Source organism: Barbus barbus (genome assembly GCF_936440315.1).
Source record: "Barbus barbus genome assembly, chromosome: 19".
Lineage (NCBI taxonomy): Eukaryota > Metazoa > Chordata > Actinopteri > Cypriniformes > Cyprinidae > Barbus > Barbus barbus.
The window spans coordinates 21,226,793-21,252,271 of NC_136747.1; the positions used below are offsets into that span (position 1 = coordinate 21,226,793).

General features: G+C 38.9%; 1 protein-coding gene across 2 annotated transcripts in view; it reads right to left on the reverse strand.

Annotated features, from left to right (window-relative positions):
• Nucleotides 1–25,479, reverse strand: part of LOC306885522 (growth factor receptor-bound protein 10-like) — a 71,704-nt gene that overhangs the window by 39,642 nt on the left and 6,583 nt on the right. For both annotated transcript variants that reach the window (XM_079442098.1, XM_079442097.1), the window contains exons 2-3: nt 15,827–15,936; nt 6,238–6,331 (exon numbers count right to left, since the gene is read on the reverse strand). In XM_079442098.1, coding sequence (XP_079298224.1) covers nt 6,238–6,331; nt 15,827–15,874 — 142 coding nt within the window. In that variant the 5' untranslated portion in view covers nt 15,875–15,936. The remainder of the gene's footprint in view (nt 1–6,237; nt 6,332–15,826; nt 15,937–25,479) is intronic.

Below are 25,479 nucleotides of genomic sequence, written 5' to 3' on the forward strand. Positions count from 1 at the left end.
GAATAACCTTAACAAATGACAAGTGACCAATCAGAGAAGCTGAAAACAGATGTAAATCAAAGCTCTACGTCTGACTTCCTATAGAATACCAGCAGCGTTCGAACAGTCGTGCATTCCATACATACCCCAGACCCACACATTTCCAGCGTGTCCAAGTGTAAGTGTTCGTGAATGTAAGGATAGGCAAGTGCCCTGTATCTCCTCAAGCACAAACATGCACATAAAATAAGATGAATAGGACTGTAAAAAATGAGGTACTACAAGTACAAGATCTTCAAGAGATACAGCAAGTACAAGTGATTGTCAAAGATCATCTTCCCATTTACCGCTCTCAGCGCTAAATGGTCCAAATATGCTTTGAGAGCTATTCAAGTTTTCCTCGTCTTTCCAAACACTCCCTTCCTCTTTTCTTGATTTCACATTCCTTAGCCACCTTACTAACAAACACAAACATTTCCACAATATACCATGGTATTACAATGTAAGGTTACTTTTACTTGAAAAACAAATGGTAATACAATGCTACATATAAAAGAACATGTTATTACCATAGTAACATAAAAAACTATAATTAATATGGTATGACCAAACATCATGACATTACAACAGTATGTGCTGACACTATAGGTTCTTTTTGTATGTGATCATGGTAATACCGTGTTTTTTGCATGTGGTACCAAGGTAAACTCCTTTTATTAAAGTTTACATAAAAATCCATGGCATTAACTTTCTACATATAAAAGAACATGCTATTACCATGGTATTTTATAGGGGTGGGAAAAAAATTAAAATAAGTTGATACCGCATAGTATCGCAATATTTTTCATGACAATACTGTCGATACACGGACACCAAGTATCGATCTTTTATTATACTATTTGTTAGAATAATAAAATCAATTTCTTTACAGTCCACTAGATGTTGGTGTTGAGTTTTTCTGGTGAGGTCAGCTGGGTCACCTTCAGCATGCAGTAAATTAGTGAAACAAAGATGGCGGAATCGTGGAAAGTTATCAGGAAAGTCCCGTCCACGTTTAAATAGGATGCAAGACTGTTTTATTTTAAATTTAACAGTAATTTACTTTCAAATGCCCCAATTGCTGAAGGGTCTGCACAATTTTTTGTACAAGTTCAAGTTGCATTGTTCAATAGACCTGTAGTAGCAGTGCATACCTGTTTAAATTTAATTAAGGTGGACTAGATTAATTATAATTCAAATAACTGAGTTTGCCAGGTGCATACAACATTTGTGATAGGTTTTCACTGAAACTGACAGGTTTTCAAAGAAACTGGCAATCGTGGCCTAATGGTTAGCGAGTCGGACTCGTAATCCAAAAGGTTGCGAGTTCGAGTCTCAAGGCCGGCAGGAATTGTAGGTGGGGGGAGTGAATGTACAGCGCTCTCTCCACCTTCAATACCACGACTGAGGTGCCCTCAACTGCTCCCCAGGCGCCGCAGCATAAAATGTCTGCCCACTGCCCACACACACACACATCGTCTGTTCACGTGCTGTGTTCATGTGCTGTGTGTGTGTGCACTTTGGATGGGTAAATGCAGAGCACAGATTCCAAGTATGGTCGTATGTCATGTCACTATATGAAAGTGTTGGTCAGTTTGTCTGCCTGACAATCCCATTTTGCACAAGTTTTTAGTTAAAACAGATGTTGCCAAAGTTTTCTTTTGGGGAGATAATTAGAAGTTGGAAAAGGGTAATAAATTGCACAAGTATCGTGATAATATCGTATCGTGGGGCCTCTGGTGATTCCAACCCCTAGTATTTTAAAAATGACATTACTATAGTACATGGTGATGCTATAGGCTCTTGTATGTTATCATCCTGTTCTCACGCATGATGCACACTCGCATATTATAAATCCTCAATGCATCATATTCAAGCTAAACTCTTGACTGCATGCTGGATTGTTTTCAGGGCGGGTTTTAGAAAGAGGGGGCGTGTCTAATTGAGCCTTTGCAAAGACTTGCCCCCCTTAGTTACTGTTGCTATTAAAGCTAGAAATGAACATGAATGAACATTAGAAGGTATTTTATATCGGCTGTGGAAACATGTCAATACATGCTATTTTAAGTTCATCTACGTTAATCTACTCTCGGTTTCGGTGGATTTGGCGATATGATCGGTCAGATTTAGTGGACAAGTCTAAAAAAGGTTCCAGAACTTTACTTACAGCCATATAGTGGTCGACCGATATATATCGCCAAGGCCGATATATCGGCTGATATTTGGCATTTTCAAATATCGGCATCGGCTGATAAGTTGTCCTGTTTGGCCGATGTGTTCAAGGTGGGACTTTTATTTTGACGGCACTCACAGTGCTCACATTCTCCCTCGTTCGCTCGCTGTCATCATTAACAGTTCTGTCTAATACGGATAGAAAACTGTCTAATAATCAGATAGAACAGTTAAACAAAGAAATTAAAATGTATACAAAAAGTATAATAACGGTTGCTTTTATATTATTAGTAATAGAAAGGCAAACATTACAATACTTTCTTGTTTGCTGTCAATTCAGCAAATACGCATTTTTATCATTTATAAAATCTTTGAATGACTAATGAACATTTAATTTCACAAACCTTGCAAACTTAGTCGGATGCAGTTGTGAGATCTTGTGAAGTGTGCATTTGTATCCTGCATGATCGCGTGTTTTCTGCATGACGGTCGGTCAATACTTTGTCATCTAAAGTATATTTATTTTACAATTTTTTTTAATCCATCTTCAAATGACTTCAAATTTCTTAAATATTAAAATAAATAAAATTATATTGGCTTCATATCGGTCACCGGCCACCCTGCTTTCAAAGATATCGGCAGTCAAAAAAACAATATCGGTCGACCACAAAAACTATACAGTAAGTTCACTCTGGTTTATCAGTTATTGTAAGAGGGACACAATACCTTGACTATTAATGTCAGACCTTGTCAAACAACTAACAATAACAAACAATACAGTGCAAATAAATGGTCAATTAGCTACAGAACTAATTATAACATTCATTAGCAATCTATAAGGAAGATTCCTAGCTAGCAGTGATTTTTTTCAAAAGAGGATACACAGATCTCTTCAGTGGCTAATAATGCCAGACAGACCGTCTCTTTCCTGTTGTTTTTCTTTCACTGTGGAACTGTGTTTCAGAAGACGGTCCAACCTCATGTGCCCAGCTCTCTCTCTCTCTCTCTCTTTGTGTGTACTGAATATAGGTCACCTCATATAACTCCAGCCTCAACTTATAGAGTGCAAACAGGCATGTAAGTGCAAGCATGTACTCATACACCCCACCCAGTGGCTTGCCACAGATGACCAGAAACAAACACAACAAGAAAGATTTATAGGCTTTTACACTGAGTGTGTATCCTCAAGTGTATGCCTGTGTATGATTGGGATACAGGAGTACTGCCATCTCGCCCTGCACAGTAGGAAGCCATCAACGGTCCCCACAAGGAAATTGGCTTAATACACAGACTAAATAATGTCTTATTAGGCGTCTAAAAATGCAGAAATGTTTGTGTGAGGATTCAGAGTAGAGGGAAGAAAACATCATTACCTCAGAATATAAACAGTATAAGTTAATAAAAAGTCTGCATTAAGACTCTGTTTACTTAGCATACATATTTGTCCCAATAAATTACTAAATATGACAAACTCTCCCTTTGATCTCAGTTTGATAATGCTCTCATTTGGAAAACTGAATCAAAAATAATTTGTATTACCGTTTTGCTGGATGGAGGGGTTTAAAAAATTTATAGCAAGGTGTTTTTTGTTTTCTTCCAAGGACTCAATTCGTAAAATACAAAAGGCAGCTATATTTATGTATAAAGTATATGTGTGTGTGTGTGTGTGTGTGTGTGTGTGTGTGTGTGTATATATATATATATATACACCCCTTTATGCACTTATATATAAACTTTCTGACCTCCTAGGGGCTCATTGGACCCAGTTCCCAAACCTCTGCTTTAAGTGGTAGGGTTACTCACTATAAATTAGTATTCAGAATTATCTTTATATAAAAACAATAGACAGCCAAGATGATGTATCATGTCAGTATTTCTTACAACCCTGACCAGTGTAACCAGCCCACAGTGTATGTATATCTGCACACTGCTGTGGCTTTTTGAAAAATCTATATGCTTCAGGGTAGTGACACGTTAAACACAAGGCAGCATCTGGAGAGCAGAGCAGGACATAGACACACACACACACACACTCATGCACACAAGATCCACGGCCAACAGCCTTGCTCACGGCTATAAAATGTTAGCGATTCGGGGAAGGCCCTGGCTTGCACAGCTCGTGGAGGATATACACCCCTAAGTGCACACAACCACCACAGCTACAGGAGGGGACGCCACTAACCTCTGTGACCTTACAGAACCCAGTGACCTCCACAATGCTACTGAGGACAAATGCTGCCTGTGCAATCCAATTAGATGTTGCCACTCAAAATGCAACAGAACTAAAGTAATTGACCATTCGCAAAGACCTGCCCTCCTTAGTTACTGTTGCCATCCCCGACAAACATTGCCGCTCTCACACTACAAATCATGTTCTTACGCACTGAAAAATACAATCGCAGAGCAAAGAGGTAACCGAAAACATGCCGACAGACAAGATAGAGTAGGTTATTTCTGGTATGAAACAAGGACTCTCAGCTTTCAAATGTTGTTATTTAAAAAAAAATTCAAAACAAATACCATTTTGTGGTTCTTTAATGTGTCGTGACAGATCACTGTATTGCCTCAGTTCAAACATGTAAACCGATTGTCTTTTCATATTTACGTAAAGCACGAAATTAACATGAATAAACATCACAAAGCATTTTATTTCAACCGCAGAACACCCCATTTTTAAAGTTTAAGTCCACCGAAGTTAATCTACTCTCTTGTCTGATTTGTAGTTAAAGCTAAAAGGGATACAGCTGCGGCTACTGGGCATGAGCATTTATATATTTTCCGAGACAACAATATAACGTGAAATCTATGAAAATGGTTTAAAAAGCACATGGCGCCATGGTTTAATGACTTTAGAGTGTTGCAGTGAGGGTCTTTTTGTAGTTAAGGGCCCGTCATAAGCAGTGTCTCATTTAGAAGGTTGCGTCCTTCGGAGGTCTCATTCTAAAGGTGCATACGTCATCGAGGCTACCTCATTTCAGAAAAGCAAGTAGCACACTCCGAATGCGACCTTTCACAGGAATTAGGAGGATGCATCAGGTGTATCCTTCGCTGCTACAGATAACCCACAATTTTTTGTGTCGCCATAAACAACCGTCGTTAATTTGAAAAATTCCGGCGCCGGCAGATGTACACACAAGCGCAGATGTGGTGGTTACAACTTACCTTAAATTGCCTCAGGTAAAAACGGATAACCTTTGTTTTTAATATCCTCCTCCTTTTTTCCATCGAACAGATGTCTGTTGTACGTGCGCTGCAGCTCGTCAAATTAAACAAAATAAAAGTAAATAATTTCCCCTCATTTAATTAGTGTGAGCACAACGATGCTCTAAATGTGTTGGCACAGCAACGTGATACTTCCCATTTCCTTTTCCGCCCGTCCTACGAAGGCAGTCTCGTTTCATTCTAGGTTGAGGACACTTCGTATACGCATCCTATAGAGGATGCAACCTCCAGAGGATTCGACCTCCGGAGGGCACAGCCTTCTAAATGAGACACAGCTTATATATTTTAGTCAGATGAGTGGGAAGATGACATGAAGCCACACGAGGTTAGCTGCACTGAAAACAGATGTGCGCACGGCACATGTGCATATACAGCTCCCGATCGGGGCGAACTTCATGGGATTTTGTCCACAGAATAATAAGAGCACACGTTTTAACACATCATTTTATTATTTAACACTCAGTATTTTAACTTAAGCACTGCGAGCCATTCATACAGCACTGGACATGGACAAATCTGGTATGCAAAACAAGTACTTTCTTAGCTTATAGCTGTTACTATAAGCAACCAACAACATTACAGCTGAACTCTCCGCATGTTTTTATATTTAGTTATATTGAAAAAGTTTCAATTCAGTCGATCTTTTTTACCCTGTTTTAACATGGATTTCGGAGACTGTAGATCTGTAGGCAAGATGGCGGATAGCAGCAATGGCACATAATATCAGTGTTCTGATTGGTCAGATCACCTATCAATCAAGCTCCCTGTGAACGGTCAATTGAATGTACAGGAATAAAACCAGAGAACGGCTCTTTAATAACCCACCTGGGTGATTAGGAGAATTCCGATTGGACGACTGCTGGAAGCTTGAACCGATGAGATTTGATGGTCTGTGAGAGCGGGTGCAGTCAACATTGTCCTGAAGAAAAAAAAAAAAAATGGAGAAGGTCAGACAGCTCAAGTAGGAACAAAAAAATATATATGAAGAGATGCAAGCAAGCTGATGTCTCCGCCACTTTATGCCATGACAATACTTTATGAGAATTTCAGGCTATAGTGTGCTTCTAATGTGGATACTTCTAATCTTTAATGAAACAATTCACCCCCCAAAAATGCAGTTCTTGTATTATTTACTTTCTTCTATCAAGTTAAAAAAATAATAATTAAAAAAAAATAATAATACTGGTCACTCTTCAAAATAATGAATGTGAATGAGGAATGAAAGCAAGGCTGCTCAATGATGAAAAAAAATCAATCAAATATCTTGGTTAATATATTGGGATCACAAGATTACAATATATTATATTGCATACATATACTTACATAAGTATATACATTTAAATAAATAATATAAAAATGACATTAAAAATAAACATTTAGGGAAGGGCGAGGAAAAGGGGGGAAATGGATTCCTAACCTGAAACAAGAGTGAAATGGAATACGGCACAGTAATTGTTTTATTTTGTTGAAAACAATAAATTGCACAGTAAAACAATAAGAAACAATGCATATGACCACTGTGCTCTATATCTCAAATCTTCTGGAGTCATCGGGTTTCTTTGAGTGAGGAACAGGCTGAAATTTACAATGTTACTCAATGAAAATTTTGACATCTGCATTCATGAATTCATGAATGTATCAGCGATTTCTGATTCCTGATCATGAGATCTTTTAATGAATTAGTTGATGCAGTTTACAAAATTAACGGATCCAGTTTTGACTTTTTGACTTAATGGTCCAGTAAGAAGGGAAGATTATCAGTGAATAAGTTTTGGTCTATTTCTCACATAAAACTAACAAATGACTTGGAAGACCATATGGAATATTTTTATGATACTTTAATGATGATTTTGCATGCTTTTTGAAGCTTGAGAGCCCCAGTCTTCTGCGTTCCACTAAAGAAAGTGACCAACATAAGGGTAAGTAAATGATGACAGTTTTTGGAAGACCTATTCTTTAATGTCATAGTTTGCATCTCAGTTATAATTTGGAAATGGGCAAATACTCCAATATAGACTTCATCTCTGAAATAACGCATAGGTTATTTATCTATTGGATAAAATAAAAAAACACGTTAATTTATGTCTATAACCTAAAACAAATTGATGGCAATGCACAAATATACAGTGTATATTGTATGTGGGCAATGCAAAAACAGAATCAATGTGAGCAAAAAATATATATAATGCATGTCTTTGACAGTAGCAGTTACATGCATATGTGCATGAAACTCCCATCCATCATTCCCAATGCATCAACATAGAATGCCGAGCAAAAAAGGCAAACTATGCACACAGCAACAGCTCTAATGCTCTCAAACTGCACACACAATCTCACCATATAATTCAAAGCAGAATGCACAATGTTGGAAGAAGTAGTCCAAGAAAAAAATAATAAAAATAAAGCCACATTTTCAATTTCCAGTTTTCTAGGAAACCCAAGAACATGGACGCCGAGTTTCCAGGAACTAGCCTCTGCCAGAGGTCCCCATGCTCTCTTTTCTGCCTGCCTTCTTTCTATTTCTCTCTTCTGCTCTCTCTTCACGCTGCACCAAGCCAGTCGACTCTCAGAAAAGAGAAAAACATCTATAAAAACAAGGGAAATTTACAGCTCTGAGAAAGCTTCTCTAATGCTTCAGCCAGTCTACTGTTAATCTTGCGCAGTGTTAAAAGACCAAAAAAAGTCAACAAATGCTGCACACCAACATCAACAGAAGGTATTCACTTTTTATTTGCTCATTTAAACAGGGTTTAATTTGGGTAATATTACTTTAAATTCAAACTGTAAAGGCTTTTTACATTCTTTTTACTCTTTTCAAGGAAGCTCAAAAGGAATGCGAGAGGGTGTGTGTGTGTGTGTGTGTGTATGTATGTATATATATATATATCTGTGTGTGTTGTACTTGAATAGGCTCCAGGCCTTGTGTCCGTTATGTAAACCTTAACCCCCCAGCTGATTCCACGTGGGAAACAAAGGCAGGGAATTTCCTAGAAAGGCAGGTCACGTGACCCAAGTAGAGCCTTGGCTATTGACTAGGCTAAAGAGTGGTTAGAAATCCAAAGCATTCTGGAGTTGACCTCTGACCCTGAAAGCTATAACTTGGCCATTCTAGGCGCTAATGTGATACACAAACAAACACAACTGCTCAACTTTCCCATTTGGCTCTTGGTGACCAGACATCCAGCTATAAACCTGAAACACAATTCCAAGTCTCCTTTTGACCTATGACCTCTGACCCTAATCGTTATCCTCATTAACTACAAGCAACTTAAGACTTGCAACTCTCCATGTAACTAATCCCTAACCATAACTAAAGAGGAAAATAAATAATGGCTCACAGACTGACTGAATTTGCAGATATGATACTGAGAAAGATTAAATAAAGATGTATACTTATGAGGAAAAAAATCTATAAGATATATATATATATATATAAATGAATAAATAGCCTATGAAATAGGAGGATAAAAAAAATATTTAAATACTTTCTCTCGCAATTAAATCGTTGGGTAATTAAACTGTATATAAATCGCGGGCATCAGGGAGCTGCTACTAATATTCAGGGCACAGAAACCCCTTTCGAATGTGCGCTCATTTCACTTTCGAGATTCGCGATCACACGGACTCTATACTACGGAGCGGCAGTACTTACCACACATTTCACAAGATTAGATATTTGTCAGTGGTGCTCAGTATCTGAAAATCATTCATCTAATTTTGAACTCAATACTAGTTGTCCTGTCTCTTTATGCTCTCCTCCTGTTTGCTTTGGTGTAGCCGGTTAAGTGAATGGCGTGCTCCACACACCCGTAACAGTTGGTGGCGATAGTGCCAACCACCAATAATGGTAGAGAAGAAGTAGGCTTCTTCACGCACTTTTTAGCCGCGAAAATCATAACCAAAATGGAGGCAGAAGTGAAAGCTACACTGCAACGACTACTGTCTGAAAATAATACGTCAGTTGTGCTCACGGATATTTCTGGGCGGTCTGAAATAACTAAAAAAATTTTACGCATTGAGAAAGACGGCGTGAAAACGCCATACGCCAGCTGCAAGACTTGTAGACAACTGATTAAGTACTTTTCAGACTCAGGCAGTGTATGTATGGATGGATGGATGGATGGATGATTTGCATAAAATTCAACATGAAACACACTGTGCATTGTTAAAATGACTTTCAGTTCAATAAAATAAATTACATTTTGGATTTTTATTCAACTAAGCTGGGCATGCTGTGATCTGTACTGTATTTTTTTTTACTGTAACTGACAGATTCCAGCCAAAAAAAAAACAACAACACGGGAGTGGGAGGGAATGGGAGTCATTCTTCTTGGATTGGGACGGGACGGGATTTCCCCCCAGTTTTTTTATGGGATTGGGATGGGATTTTTTTTGTGGGAGTGGGACGGGAGAGGTTTGAAAATTCACTCCCGTGTCACCCTCTAATACGGATTCACGCTTCAGGCACACCCCTAACCCCGCCCCCTGATGTCATCATCCATCACGATGTTTCCCTGTAGACATCATCCGATGCCAATTTGGTAGACGTCGCCCAACCCTAGTGCCAAGTTGTGGAAAAACAGTATTTGCGTTGCCTTCCTTCTGATCCTAATGCAAGGAAAGAGTAGATCTTTTTAATGAAGATCCAGACCTCGGCAGGAAGAACTTGGTCTTTTGCTCACTTCATTTTACCGCAAATTCGTTTACAAACAAGGCACAATTTGATTCGGTATTTTCAAAAAGATTGAATCCGACAGTAATGTAGTAACATACGGGTGAGTAACTGTTTTCATTGCGTGGTCACTATTGCTTTGTCTCTTCTTACAGATCGTTTGATATTTGAGTTGTTTATGCCTTTTTTACATAAATCACAGCAGCGTCCATCTGTGAGGAACGTACGCTGTCAAACATACACCGCTGTTAGCCAATCATAGCAGTGGGTGTTTACTTCCGAGTCTACAATCCGCCATGCCTATTCAAAAAGAGCATTCTGATGAGGGGGTTAAAAACAGACAGAAAATAGCTGATTACTTCTAAATTATGATGTTTTTTATGTAAAAAATCTTGATAACATTGTAAGTGGACCAAAGAGAACAGTAATAAAAAAATAAATAAAATTAAATTAAAAAAAAAGGTTCATGACCCCTTTAAAATTCTGGCCAATAACAATAAGCTACTAAATATTTTCACGTCATAGCGATAAACGGTCAATGTTATAAATTCTATTCTATTGTCTAAATATATAAACAAACGTAAAAACTAAATGCATTTCAATTTAAGCATTATTATAAATGTACAGGATGATGCATAATGTACAATATGAAAAATGCATATACTAATGAGATTTGCTAAAGATTACATTTAAAAGCCTTTTTAAAGATTAACTTCAAAACATAAAAATATATGAGAAATAAGCATGCACAATTTCAATAATACTGATAAATCTCTGAAAAATAAATAAATTTTTTAATTAATAATGAAAAATATCACCAATTCGATAATGAGTATATACAAATATATATGGAGGACCAAATTACTCGAAATCATTAAAGAAATATTTAAATTGTTAAATAGAACTAGAGTTGCTCCGATACCATTTTTTCAGAACCGATCCAATCCCAAAAATTCTGAGTGTCTGCCAATACCAGCAGTTTTTTTTTTTAATCGATGCAGAATTTCTATACCTCAGTGTGAGCTAATCACTGTTTTGTGTGTTAAACACAATCTACTAATATAATATATATATATATATACACACACACACACACACACAATTTAATTTCAAAGAAAAATAACAAATTAAAAAATACAGTCAGGTCCATAAATATTGGGACATCGACACAATTGTAACATTTTTGGCTCTATACACCACCACAATGGATTTCAAATGAAACGAACAAGATGTGCTTTAACTGCAGACTGTCAGCTTTAATTTGAGGGTATTTACATCCAAATCAGGTGAACGGTGTAGGAATTACAACAGTTTGCATATGTGCCTCCCACTTGTTAAGGGACCAAAAGTAATGGGACAGAATAATAATCATAAATCAAACTTTCACTTTTTAATACTTGGTTGCAAATCCTTTGCAGTCAATTACAGCCTGAAGTCTGGAAAGCATAGACATCACCAGACGCTGGGTTTCATCCCTGGTGATGCTCTGCCAGGCCTCTACCGCAACCGTCTTCAGTTCCTGCTTGTTCTTGGGGCATTTTCCCTTCAGTTTTGTCTTCAGCAAGTGAAATGCATGCTCAATCGGATTCAGGTCAGGTGATCGACTTGGCCATTGCATAACAGTCCACTTCTTTCCCTTCAAAAACTCTTTGGTTGCTTTTGCAGTATGCTTTGGGTCATTGTCCATCTGCACTGTGAAGCGCCGTCTAGTGAGTTCTGAAGCATTTGGCTGAATATGAGCAGATAATATTGCCCGAAACACTTCAGAATGTTAGAATTGTGTTGATGTCCCAATATTTATGGACCTGACTGTATATAATCAATCTATGACAAAAATACTATTATAAACTAGGTTAATGGATAATTCAGCAGTAGTTATTCTAGACAAATCGTGACAGCACAATAATTTTATAAAACCTAAACATTTGGTGAAGTAAAATTTAGTGTGGAACAAATAGTGAATAAGTGTAGGACTAAATCTGGTGAAATGTTACACAATTCTTGTTGTAAAATACATGAATGAAAATAAGTAAATATATTTATAAATAAATATATACTATAAAATTAAAAAGACATTTATTTTAAATGTATAGCACAGTAATGGAGGCAGCAACATATGATAGATAGGACAGAACAAAAAAGGCCATTAATAATCTGTAATTGCGCAAAAGTATTATAATATGAGATGGCTCCAATACAGAGCGGCACAAAGCGATTATGTGCATCCTGTGGGCAGAATGATGAACTTGAAGCAACACGGAGTCACAGTACGCAGCGCTTTGCATAGAAAAGTTAAAAACATAAAGGGAAGAGCTACTGATGTGTAGTATATTATATCTGTGCGATAGTTTAGTGAGCTTTTTCTTTTAACAGTTTTAAATGTCAGTTAGTGTGCTTTTGGAGAGTTTTTCATCGTCTTGACTGTCGCAACCGAACGAAACACGAAGTTTGAATGCTGAATGGAGGATAACAGACAGCCGCAGCAGAAAGAACAGTTTACGTGAACTTGAATTTAATGACTTAAATATTCATCTGTACCTCACATTAAACTATGGAACAGCTTCGGAACACTTGGAATATAGTGCACAAGAACTTTATGGTGCTTTATAATGTCTTTCGTGCCTTTCGTGGGGCAATAACAGAGAATAGTTTACGCATATTATCGGATTTGGATCGGTCTCGTCTGACCGATACCCAATCTGGCAGGAAATGGCAGTACAACTGCACTCACGACAACCCGAGCTCCACCCATACTCGGAATTCGTGCTCTGCATTTAACCCATCCAACGTGCACACACACAGCAGTGAACACACATTTACATTTACACATTTATTCATTTAGCTGACGCTTTTATCCAAAGCGACTTACAATTGCTATACAGGTCCTTTTCAAAAAATTAGCATATTGTGATAAAGTTCATTATTTTCTGTAATGTACTGATAAACATTAGACTTTTATATATTTTAGATTCATTACAACACAACTGAAGTAGTTCAAGCCTTTTATTGTTTTAATATTGATGATTTTGGCATACAGCTCATGAAAACCCAAAATTCCTATCTCAAAAAATTAGCATATCATGAAAAGGTTCTCTAAACGAGCTATTAACCTAATCATCTGAATCAACTAATTAACTCTAAACACCTGCAAAAGATTCCTGAGGCTTTTAAAAACTCCCAGCCTGGTTCATTACTCAAAACCGCAATCATGGGTAAGACTGCCGACCTGACTGCTGTCCAGAAGGCCATCATTGACACCCTCAAGCAAGAGGGTAAGACACAGAAAGAAGTTTCTGAACGAATAGGCTGTTCCCAGAGTGCTGTATCAAGGCACCTCAGTGGGAAGTCTGTGGGAAGGAAAAAGTGTGGCAGAAAACGCAGCACAACGAGAAGAGGTGACCGGACCCTGACGAAGATTGTGGAGAAGGACCGATTCCAGACCTTGGGGGACCTGCGGAAGCAGTGGACTGAGTCTGGAGTAGAAACATCCAGAGCCACCGTGTACAGGCGTGTGCAGGAAATGGGCTACAGGTGCCGCATTCCCCAGGTCAAGCCACTTTTGAACCAGAAACAGCGGCAGAAGCGCCTGACCTGGGCTACAGAGAAGCAGCACTGGACTGTTGCTCAGTGGTCCAAAGTACTTTTTTCGGATGAAAGCAAATTTTGCATGTCATTCGGAAATCAAGGTGCCAGAGTCTGGAGGAAGACTGGGGAGAGGGAAATGCCAAAATGCCTGAAGTCCAGTGTCAAGTACCCACAGTCAGTGATGGTCTGGGGTGCCATGTCAGCTGCTGGTGTTGGTCCACTGTGTTTCATCACTTCATGCTTCCATCTGCTGAAAAGCTTTATGGAGATGAAGATTTCATTTTTCAGCACGACCTGGCACCTGCTCACAGTGCCAAAACCACTGGTAAATGGTTTACTGACCATGGTATTACTGTGCTCAATTGGCCTGCCAACTCTCCTGACCTGAACCCCATAGAGAATCTGTGGGATATTGTGAAGAGAAAGTTGAGAGACGCAAGACCCAACACTCTGGATGAGCTTAAGGCCGCTATCGAAGCATCCTGGGCCTCCATAACACCTCAGCAGTGCCACAGGCTGATTGCCTCCATGCCACGCCGCATTGAAGCAGTCATTTCTGCAAAAGGATTCCCGACCAAGTATTGAGTGTATAACTGAACATAATTATTTGAAGGTTGACTTTTTTTGTATTAAAAACACTTTTCTTTTATTGGTCGGATGAAATATGCTAATTTTTTGAGATAGGAATTTTGGGTTTTCATGAGCTGAATGCCAAAATCATCAATATTAAAACAATAAAAGGCTTGAACTACTTCAGTTGTGTTGTAATGAATCTAAAATATATGAAAGTCTAATGTTTATCAGTACATTACAGAAAATAATGAACTTTATCACAATATGCTAATTTTTTGAAAAGGACCTGTATATGTCAGAGGTCGCACGCCTCTGGAGCAACTAGGGGTTAAGTGTCTTGCTCAGGGACACATTGGTGTCTCACAGTGGATTCGAACCCGGGTCTCTCACACCAAAGGCATGTGTCTTATCCACTGCGCCATCACCACCCCCTAATTTTGAAATAAAGTTAAGAAACACACACACCGTGAACATACACCCGGAGCAGTGGGCAGCCATTTTATGTGATAATGCAGTAGTCCTTCGCCGATCCCCTCTCTCTCTCCACCCAATACTTTCCTGTCTGCTCTATACTGTCCTGTCAAAATAAAGGCATAAAAAAGCCCATAAATAAATCATTGAAAAAAATGTTAATAAAAAAAAAGTAATAAATTATCATACACATGAATAAATATCCATTGTATTTCATTTTAGCATTAGTTTGCATTCATTTTGATTAACCTTGGCATAATTTCAATTTTTTGATTTTTTTTTATCTTTTATTATTCATTTAATTAGGTATCTAACAATTTATTTAAAGATTATTATTAATAATTATTATAAATAAATAAATAAATAAATAAATGAAAGTAGACTACGGCCCCTTTAATGCCTCAAAGAGAAAAAGAGCAGAACCACAGTGCAAGCCAGGGTTCCTGAATCGTGTATGCCTGAAGTGAATATTTGGGCTGTGTTGCCCCCCTGCTTGGGAAGATCCAGGCCAGGGGCCTGTGGCTCTGAGAAACCCCCTGCAGAGTTATATATGGCCACAGACAGAGGGCGGCCCACACCCCTGCCTTCACTGTATACACTCAAGCTCTGCCACGTTCACAAGCACCAGCCACTTGTATAGTCATCCCGGGTGGGGGCAGGGAAGAAGGGGGAGGGTCTGAGAAAGAAACAGTTTGTGGAAGTGCTGGATAGTTTATAAAATTTAAATGAAAGGAATCGTATTAGAGAGAGTGAGAAGACAAGCAGAGTCAAATATAGAGAGAGGGCTGACTGCGTAGCCTGGGTATAAATAGCAACAACCGCCACTTTGCGTGTCAGCATGTCAGCTGTGCGGCACCATGGCAACGCCATGTCGATGAAAGGCATGCGGACATGCCACAGAACCCTCAGGAACCGCTGTGCTGAAGCGATGAGTCCCCTCGTGCTGGTTCAGGAGAATTTGTGCATGTGAGCATTCAGGTTTTCCAGATTCCACTCGAGGAGTCATTACAGCATGGTCAGGAAACACTGACACAGTGCCCTGCTGAACTTGAAAGCTCTGCAGACTCTATTGCTTCAGAAGGGGTATACTGATACTTCTATACTAGGCTTTACCTGGTAGTTTGGATGGAGGAAGTAGTCTGGGCATCCAGCTATGGCCATACTCGAAGTCCCCGCAATTGGTGTGAGCTGTCAAAAGCACCTCCAAACCCCTGTGCAACAGCCTGAGAGAAAAAGAGAGAGACTTTAATAATCACAAAAATATACTGAATCTCAATGATGACCACTTTGCAATAGAGGTCTGTATTCCCGTGGCTTTCCCATGGGAACCGAACAGATTTCTTGCAACACAGGATTAAATTCCCGAATAAAACGCGATAGCGGTCGGTAACTCTGGTGTAATTTGAACGGGAGTGGGCGGTCTAACAATATCCCGTTCCCAACATCTTTTCAGAACAGCATAGATTCTGCACTTTATACTTATTGACCACTGGTACAGCCTGCACTCAGGACTGTAATGCACGCGTTGCATGCTTGAACCAGTGCTTTCTGCGTCACGCATTTTATTTGCGAGGTCTGTGTGCAGCATGTGCATAACGATGCTCAGAGCAGGCTGTAGCCTACTGGTGGTAAATATACGGCCCTCAGACAGAACAGGCAGGTTGTCGATGAGTGACAAAGCAGAATAAAGATGGAGCAAAGTGTGGATGCGCTCTCTTGAAGGACGTTCAACACTTCAAAATAAGGAGCTACAACCCATGTTCTTAACTAAGAAAACTTAAAAGGTAGGGTTGTGCAATTAATCGCTTGTGCATCGGCATATATTACACAGAGCCAAAGTTCACTGACAAGCTAGTCAATATCACGTTCATTATCACAGGTGATTCATTTGCGATAATGAACGCGATATTGCCTAGCTTGTCAGTGAACTACAGCTCTGTGTAGTAAATGCCGCTCCATCTGAAAGCAGGTGATGGCGATTTACTGCTAATCATGGAACTGGTTTTACTGACGAGATGCGCATGACAATCACATGCCATTAATTGCACAACCCTACCTGAAGGAGTCATCGGATGCCCATTTTGCACAAGTTGATATGTTCTTTAGAGTCTTAATTAAAAGTCTATAACATACTTTAGGGATGTAACAATTACCGGTTTGACGATAAATCATGATAAAATTCCCCACAGTTAATATTACCGGTTCATATTTAATTATTATTAAACCGTATTCGATTACCGCGATTTGAACAACTCACGATAAATAAATACTGTCCAGCATAAAGCACAGTTTTAAGTAACAGTCACAGTACGCAGAGTACTTTTGTTTTGAGTGAAAACAGGGCAGAAAAGAAAAAAGCTGGGAGGTTTAAAAAGAGTGCTAAGGGAATTATACAAATTAATATATGAATTAATTAATTATATGAATGTACCTCTGAAGGTTCTGACTGTCTTCAGAAACAATTTGATGGCATTTTGTTTTCATCTTCGCTCCATGTAATACCTAAAGGAAGTGTTCTTAAATCTCAATACTGCTTTGTCCATGGAGTTTGTAATTCAGCTTTTCCATAAGCGCCACCTAGTGTCAGTGAGTGGATTTACAGAGACTTATATTTACCTTCAGCCTGTGTGGAGTTTCTGTCTGGCCAAAAACTGAAATTTGCATGCCCTGCTGTAAATTTTGGGCGGTTGATGAAAAACAAGTATATGTGGATTCTACACATTTAAACAATTGAGATAAGATACCTAGAAATGTGAGGTTTACCTTTTTATGAAACTTTTTCAAAGCTTTATTTGAACATTTACATTAGATGAACATGCTATTAAAAGGTTGTCAGTCGAGTTATCATTTAAAATCTGTTTTACAGATTACATCATTACATCAATGGTAATTTTGTTTTAGTGATTATGCAAACAAAAAGTCATTTTATTTGTGTTTGTTGATTTTTAAATATAAAACTTGAAGTGATTTATGTGTCTGTACTTTTTGAACATCTCCAGCACATTTTAACAATACAGTGAGAATACTGATAACAGTGATAATTTTGGTCACTGTAATTATGATAAGAAATTTTCATACTGTGACATCCCTGACATAATTTCTCAATGGTAGTGTAAAAAACACCTTTTTAAACCTGTCAAAATCAGCTCGGTTTTTAGCAAGCCATTATAGTCCATGTTGCTTTAAATGCTAATGAGCTCTGCTGACCCTGCCCCTCTCTTCCGTGGAGTGATGAGCAGACTGTAATCTACAGCCGTGAAACTGGCTAACTAATACAATATTAGGAAAGGGCGATTTGCAAAGATTCATAAAAAACCCTTATACTCACTTCTTCTGTAGGTGAGGCTGGATCACGAATGAGTCGCGAGAACATAGATGTATTTAGGCAGATCGGGGGTTGGGGCATTCACTTCAAAGGGAAATTAACATTAATCCTCTTTGTCTTCAGCAGCTCAGATGTGGGGAGTAAATGACGACTGCTATATTCATTATTACACCCAACAACAAAGCACCTCAATCGCTTAATCGGAGACATCTTGTCTTCCCCTGCACCGGAGTCAACACAATGGCAGACTGATGACAGCTCACTCAGGGCGGGTCTAAGGTAAGACGGCCTTGTCAATCAACTATCGTGGGAGCGGCCTGCGCATAACTATGTCATTCTGACAGGAATCTCAGAACAGCTTGATTTGAGAAAGGGGATTTTAAAATAGGGAATTAAAAATAAAAATAAAAAAAAACACGGTGGATTTTTATCATTATAAGATGGATGTGTTCAAATTTATGTTCAAACAACTTGAAAAGTGAATTTTGCATGCAATGACCCCTTTAAAGGCCGGGACACACCAAGCCAACTTCAAAGAACTAGTGGCGTCGAAAGCCGACAGTGTTGTTGCCTCGTGTTGGCAGGGCCGGACCAAAAAGCCGTGCTTGAACACATCGTACAGACTACAGCCAACTGCAAAGCGCCGACTGCGCCTGCGTGAGAGGAATTAACTGTCTATATCAGCAGCTATCAATCGTAAATATTCGTAATTTAAAAGGAGGAACCGAAACAAAGACATGAGAAAAACGCAGATATACAAAACGGAAACAAAACAGCACTTGCTTACCATTTTGAATATCAGTAACTTTGATAACTTTGGCAAACCACTGCCAAAGTCAGCCTGACGAGAGCTGACGAGTGGAACACATCAAACGAACTAGCCTGACAGACGCTCACCGACGGCCCGACGGCCAGTAAATGGACTTGTACCTGAGCTTTAAAGGATAATAATAATAATAATAATAATAATAATAACAACAACAACAATGACAGTAAAGCAGTAAAACAGTAAAGCATAACAGTAAAGCATAATGGTCCAAAACACAACTTTAAAGACCTTTTATGTTAGATTAAGAAGTTTAAATATATTTTAAAAACTATCATTTTTGCCCGGAAGATCTATCGTTTCATATCGTCATGTGACCATGATAATATCGAGACAGTTTTGCTATCGAGATATTACGATATTGATAATATCGTTACATCCTTATCAAGCACTAACAGGTATGGCCAGTTTGTGACTGTAATACTTTGTCCGCTAGCACTGTAGCACTTTGACAGCCAGCTTGTTTGACACAGCATGCCACATGACAGAATCTACTACTTAAAATAGCCCTTCACCATTTCAAATTTATCTCAGGAGAACTGGGAGAAGGGGGCTGTGCTGTGGTAGGACTTAAAAAGTGAGCAGGAACAAAACTGATCGGGAAAGAGCTAAAGACAAAAAGAGTAAACTGAAATAGTTTTGATTTCCATTCCAAAACATTTTGATCCAACATGCTTGGAAGCACCAAACGTGTGGTTCTCAATGCTGGATTCAAGGCTAAACCCTGGAGCAGCTGAACAGCATGAGCACAGCACCAAAACCTCAAATTAACATCCAGCATTGAAAGAACGTTCAGGCCCACTACGCATCAATGGCCAAGCTCATTATTCTGACAGAGAAGAAAAACGACACACATTCATGCGCATACACAGATTCTTGCTGATGATTGAGACCGCACTCTTAGGTTGCCTCTGTTAGGCCAGCAAAGGTGGTTCAGTCAGATGCATTGGGTTTAAAAGAGGGTTCCCTGAAAGACTTGATTAACCTTAGGAAAGCCTGTAAAATTAGGCCAAGTAGCCAAATAAGACAGGTTCTTATTTGGCTGAGAGAGATGCAGAGAGTGTGCAGAGCAGGGCGACGCGAGGAACAGTATTAAAGGAACACTCCACTTTTTTTGGAAATAGGCTCATTTTACAACTCCCCATTTTTGAATCCATTCAGCCGATCTCCGTGTCTGGCGGTAGCACTTTTAGCTTAGCTTAGCATAGATCATTGAATCGGATTAGACCAGTAGCATTTGGTCATCAAAAATGACTAAAGAGTTTCGATAATTTTCCCATTTAAAACTTGACTCTTCTGTAGTTACATCGTGCCCTAAGACCGATGGAAAATTTTCGAGGTGATATTACGCAGCGCCTGAAAGTAGTGCCTAGCTAGGTAACTAGTTATGATATAGCGGGACTGCTTTCAGGCGCTGCATAATATCACTGCGCCTGCTGCACCCATGGTACGGCAGCAAAGTTCCTTGATTATTACGCCGGAAACGAGAGTATAGTTCCTAGCCATATCAACCTCGAAAATAGCAACTTTTCATTTTCCGTCGGTCTTAGTACACGATGGAACTACAGAATACTCAAGCTTTAAATAGGAAAATTATCGAAACTCTTTAGTCATTTTTGAGCGAGTTGCTAATGGTCTAATCCGATTCAATGATCTATGCTAAGTTAAGCTAAGTGTGCTACCGCCAGACCCGGAGATCGGCTGAATGGGTTCAAAAACGGTAAAACTCAACTGTTTAACTCTTGGGGAGTTGTAAAATGAGCCTATTTCCAAAAAAAGTGGAGTGTTCCTTTAAGAACCGCTGCTTTAGAACATTGATTTTGAAGCTTGTAAATCCATTAGAATAATTAGAAGACAGAACCGCAATTCATATATGAATAGATTTTTACGTGCACCCCTAGTTTTCTCTTCCTCTTCTCTAAAGCAGCGCAGCATGGCCTCGCCCCTCTGCTGCATGTTCCCGAGGGCGGGGTTTATCTGGGTTCGTTACATCACGTAACTCGTTGTAGTCCCTATGAGCCGTTTTTGTAGGCATTAAACTGGCATAATTTTAAAAGAGTCTGTTTGCATTGAACGTTCAGCTTCGTAACTTTGCAGATATTGTTTATGCTCAAACAGCAACATTACACACTAACTAACGTTAAAAAAGGGAAAATCGCAATCAACTACTCCTTTAAATATTATAAAATTGGTGGTCATTGTCAACCATCTGTGTTCAAAGAACATGGTATTGTCTAAAACTTCTGGACATGCTAAACACTACACACTAAACTCATGTCATAATCTGAAAACCACATGCACTTGGTTGACAACAGTGAAGTCAAATACTGATGGAATTGTTATGGTTGAGGCTTTAAAGCCTGCGTGAAGTCCAGATGCATAACAAATCGACTTTCTGTAACTGCCTCGGTGCTTTTTAAGTTCACCAGGGTTCATTCTCTGCATTATCTGGTGATTCTAAGAATAAAAACAGACAGAGGTCCTAACTTGATGTTGAAATCCATTGCAAAAAAAAGAAGACTTTCCAAGTTCAAGTGGTTCCAGTTAATTTATCTTCACCTCTCATAGTTTTGAGTGCTGATTGACAGAGGCTCTATTGTTGTCAGTTACGTAATCCAACCTGTTATTGTTAAGATATCAGACACTACATAAAGCTGCCACATACCGATATGGTCCACCAGTGTTTTGGGTAGCACTCCGCACAAGAACCGACAAGAACCGCTGTGTATAGAGCAAAGCACACCCAGATTTAATGATGAATAAATATACACAAAGCTGTTACGGGGGGAAACTCATTGTTTAGAGATTGGTGAAATGCTTCATGTACCAAGGTCTTATCAGGGAAGCAAATTAAGAGAGTGAAAGAATCCCACCACTGCCTCTCATGTCTTCTAAGGAATTTCAAGGCCTAGATGATCATTCCAAGAGTGTCCTGTCCTCATCCTCCCTTTAGTATGTACATAAACACAGGTCAAGTGCCCCTCTTTCCTTCCTAATGGAGTGAACAAGACAGCCACTCAGTCTGAAACCTACTTTCTTTTTTCCATCAAGAGTCATCCACCACCATTGGATATTGCCCTTTGCAAGGTCAGCCAGGTCAAATGGATCCAAAAACGTCAAGATAAAGGTACCTTGAGCTTCATGTCTACTCCAATTTGGGCTATTCTAAATATAAACAAGTACTGTAATGTATGCTGGGAAATGCCAGGACGCCTCATCTAGCTCCACTTTACATCGTATTGTACAGGGTTACAGCTGGGCTAATCAATATGTTGGTGTGAAAAGTGGTACACATGTGTAGAATTCGGTGACTTCAATATCCACTTGGATGATAATGCCAAAGAAAGAAACATGCAAGTCTTTTAAGCTGTACTCACAGTAGTGTATCTGTCTGTTATGTAAAGCCCAATCAGTGATCAATTCTGGCTGATACCGATGAGCCAATAACCAATAAATGACCTATATTTTGTCTAAATAAATTATAAATCAAACACTCTCAATTGTTTCAAGGTCTTCAGCCCTGCTCTTGCAGAGCACACTTCAGTTCCAACACACCTGCTTGTAATTTAAGCAACTCTGAACACCTTGGCTGTGTCCAAATTCAGGGTCTGCATCCTCCTTAGGATCCTTCCTACCCGGTTGAAGGAGGAGGGATCCTCCGACGTCCGCAAAACCCGGAAGTCGGTGTTTGTGAATTTGGACAGCCTACCCTTCTTTCAGTTCCCTCCCTTACCCGTTGCTCATATCCTGTCGCCTAGCAACCGTGACAGCGCCAAGCAAGAAGCGGGAAAATGGAGAAACAAAGACTTATTCTCCTCATTTTAATTCTTTTGGAAGAAATAAAGCAATTAAATAAATTAAATACTTTCTTTGCTCGTTGTCGGAGAGTTTTTTATATCAGACTACAAGACAGTCACATCCAGGTAAGCCATTATAGCCTATTTTTATTTGTTTTTAAGTATTCTACTAATTTCTCCTACAAATTCATTGAGCCGAAGCATAAACTTTAGCTTGTTTTGTCAGAGAAACTCCTCTCCCACTCCGCTACCGCTCGCTTCGTCCGCCATTACGCTCAACCGAAAAGAATTATGGGATAGGTAGGACGGGAAAGGATCCACCACACCCATCCTTCCAATTCGGGGAAAAGGAGGACGTATTTGTGGGCCGCATTTGAAGGATCCTACGAATTTGGACAGCCTTCGTCGCGGCGCTGTGACGTAACATCCTTCAAATGAGTACTCCGAAGGATGCAGACCCTGAATTTGGACACAGCCCTTGATTAGCTGGTTCAGGAGTGTTTGACTTTGGTTAGGGCTTTAACGGTAGCTCTTCAGAAGTAGGACTGGACCCTTTCCTCATTTTAAATGCTACAGGTATATTTCACAACACTGTACAGTATGAATAAATATAATTTTTTAGATTTTCAAAATATTACATTTAAGAGTGTTATTTTTTACTGTTTTTAAGTAACTAATTCAACATTAAATGATAGTCAAGATAAACTAAATGTAAAAATCAGGACAATGAGCATGTCCCCCTTCTATGTAAGGTGCTTTGAGTACCCAGAAAAGCACTTTATAAAATGTAACAAATTATGTCAAATTAAATATCCAATACAAACCAATATATATCCGATATCTATCAATAAATTAAAATACCTCTAATGTAGTCTGATACATGATTTACTGACAGAAAAATAACCATTTCTGATAGAGATGCACTGAAATTTTTGGCTAAAAAGTAAAAATGCATAATAATAATAATAGTTTGACAGCCGAAATCATTGACCCTATTTTACTGTTTCAGCATTTATTTCATGCATGAAGCATGGATAAGATACATGTAAACATTTCAGCAGTGTGGATGCGCATTACTATGACCAAAATTGATGTTACACTAGCAAAATGTAAAAGTTTGGCTCACACTTTATATTTGGTGGCCTTAACTGCCATGTACTTGCATCAAAAAACAAGTACAATGTACTTATTGTGTTCATATTGTATTGCAAAACACGTTTGCTGCTATTGAGGTGGAATATGAGTAAGGTTAGGGACAGGTTTGGTAGCATGGGTAGGATTAAGGGTGGGTTAAGGTGTAAGGGATGGGTCAACAGTGTAATTATAAATGTAATTACAGAAATTAATTACAGATGTAATTACATATAGGTATTTCTCAAAATATAAGTACAATGTAAAAACATGTACACAATCATTGCATTGTACTAAATTATTAATTTAAATGTAAGTACATTTAAGTAGTTAAGGCCACCTAATATAAAGTGGGACCAAAATTTGTTCTGCTGAAATAATTCTTTCTTGGATTTTGGGTTTCAGTGTTTTGGCAAAAAATAAATAAAATAATAAAAATTGTGTTGCACCCCAAATTTCTGAGAAACTAAAGCTAAAAAACACTGAAGTTCAAGACATGAGTATTTCTTAAACCACCACATAGCCAACTAAAAAGTCCAATACAATTTAGTTCAATCTGACAGGCAGAAATTCCTAGAACCTTACGAAACTTCAAGAGTCTTCCACTACACCCAAAACTTTGAAGGAATGTTGCCTGAAGACAAGGTCCATTTTCTACACAAACTATGTTGGTTATTGGTAAAAAAATAAAAAATCATTATTGACCAATACTGCATATTTATCATTGGTTACTGGATACTTAATTGTTTTCTACATTTAAACAGTAATTCTGGCTAATAGGGTGAGTCAGGTCAAAGGTCAACATGAATTGGTTCAAAGGATACAAGTTATACAAAAAGTTAAGCTTTTGGTGTGAAGGAAAGTTAGAATGTTGGACTAGCAACCATCAGAGCTGAGCTGTTCATAATGCTGAGAATACAGTGGACAAAAAGAGGAGTGGGTTATTGCGCTGTATTGGATTGCATGGAAGGTCTTTAAGCTTTGGAAGCCAGCAGTGGTACGCAGGGAGATCAAAAGAACTAGTGCCCTGTGACAGACTGACGGTCCATCGGAGGCAGCTGGGTATGTGTGTGTTCCAAGACTCCAAAATCAGGTCAAAATCTATCTAACATGGACCACCCCTGTGACCACACACAAACAAAAGAGCTAGCGAGAAAAAGCAAAATCAGACTGAAGACAGAGTCTGAAGCGCAACGCAAACCGACACGAGTTCCCACTAACGGTCTACGCAAGCCAGCAGAGGTTGATCGGTTATGACAGTTCATGTGTAGTTTTAGTGAACTCCTGCTTTAAATAAACCAGCTTTGGATTGACCAAAACCACTTTTGTATAGACTTCAGCAAGGCTGACCAAAACAAACACAATGGGTCTTGGATCAGTCACCATGTAACACTACTCTCTCAGTCAAAGTCTTTGCACTTTTGCTTATTCTCTCTTTCCCCCCCCAAGGCTCCATGTGGCCAATGCTAATAATAGTGCATAAACGTCTTTCACATCATTTCTTTGTCTCACTCACACAATTTTTTTTAGCAAGATAACTTGTTTCACAGGACGGTAGAGTGCATGCTGATTTGTTTATTTTTAGGATGAATGCTTACATTTGGTGCTAAAGATTAAGGGAACATAACCAGATAAAGTGAGAGACTTTGCAATTTGCAACATCAGAGAAACCAGGGGAAAAAGAGGG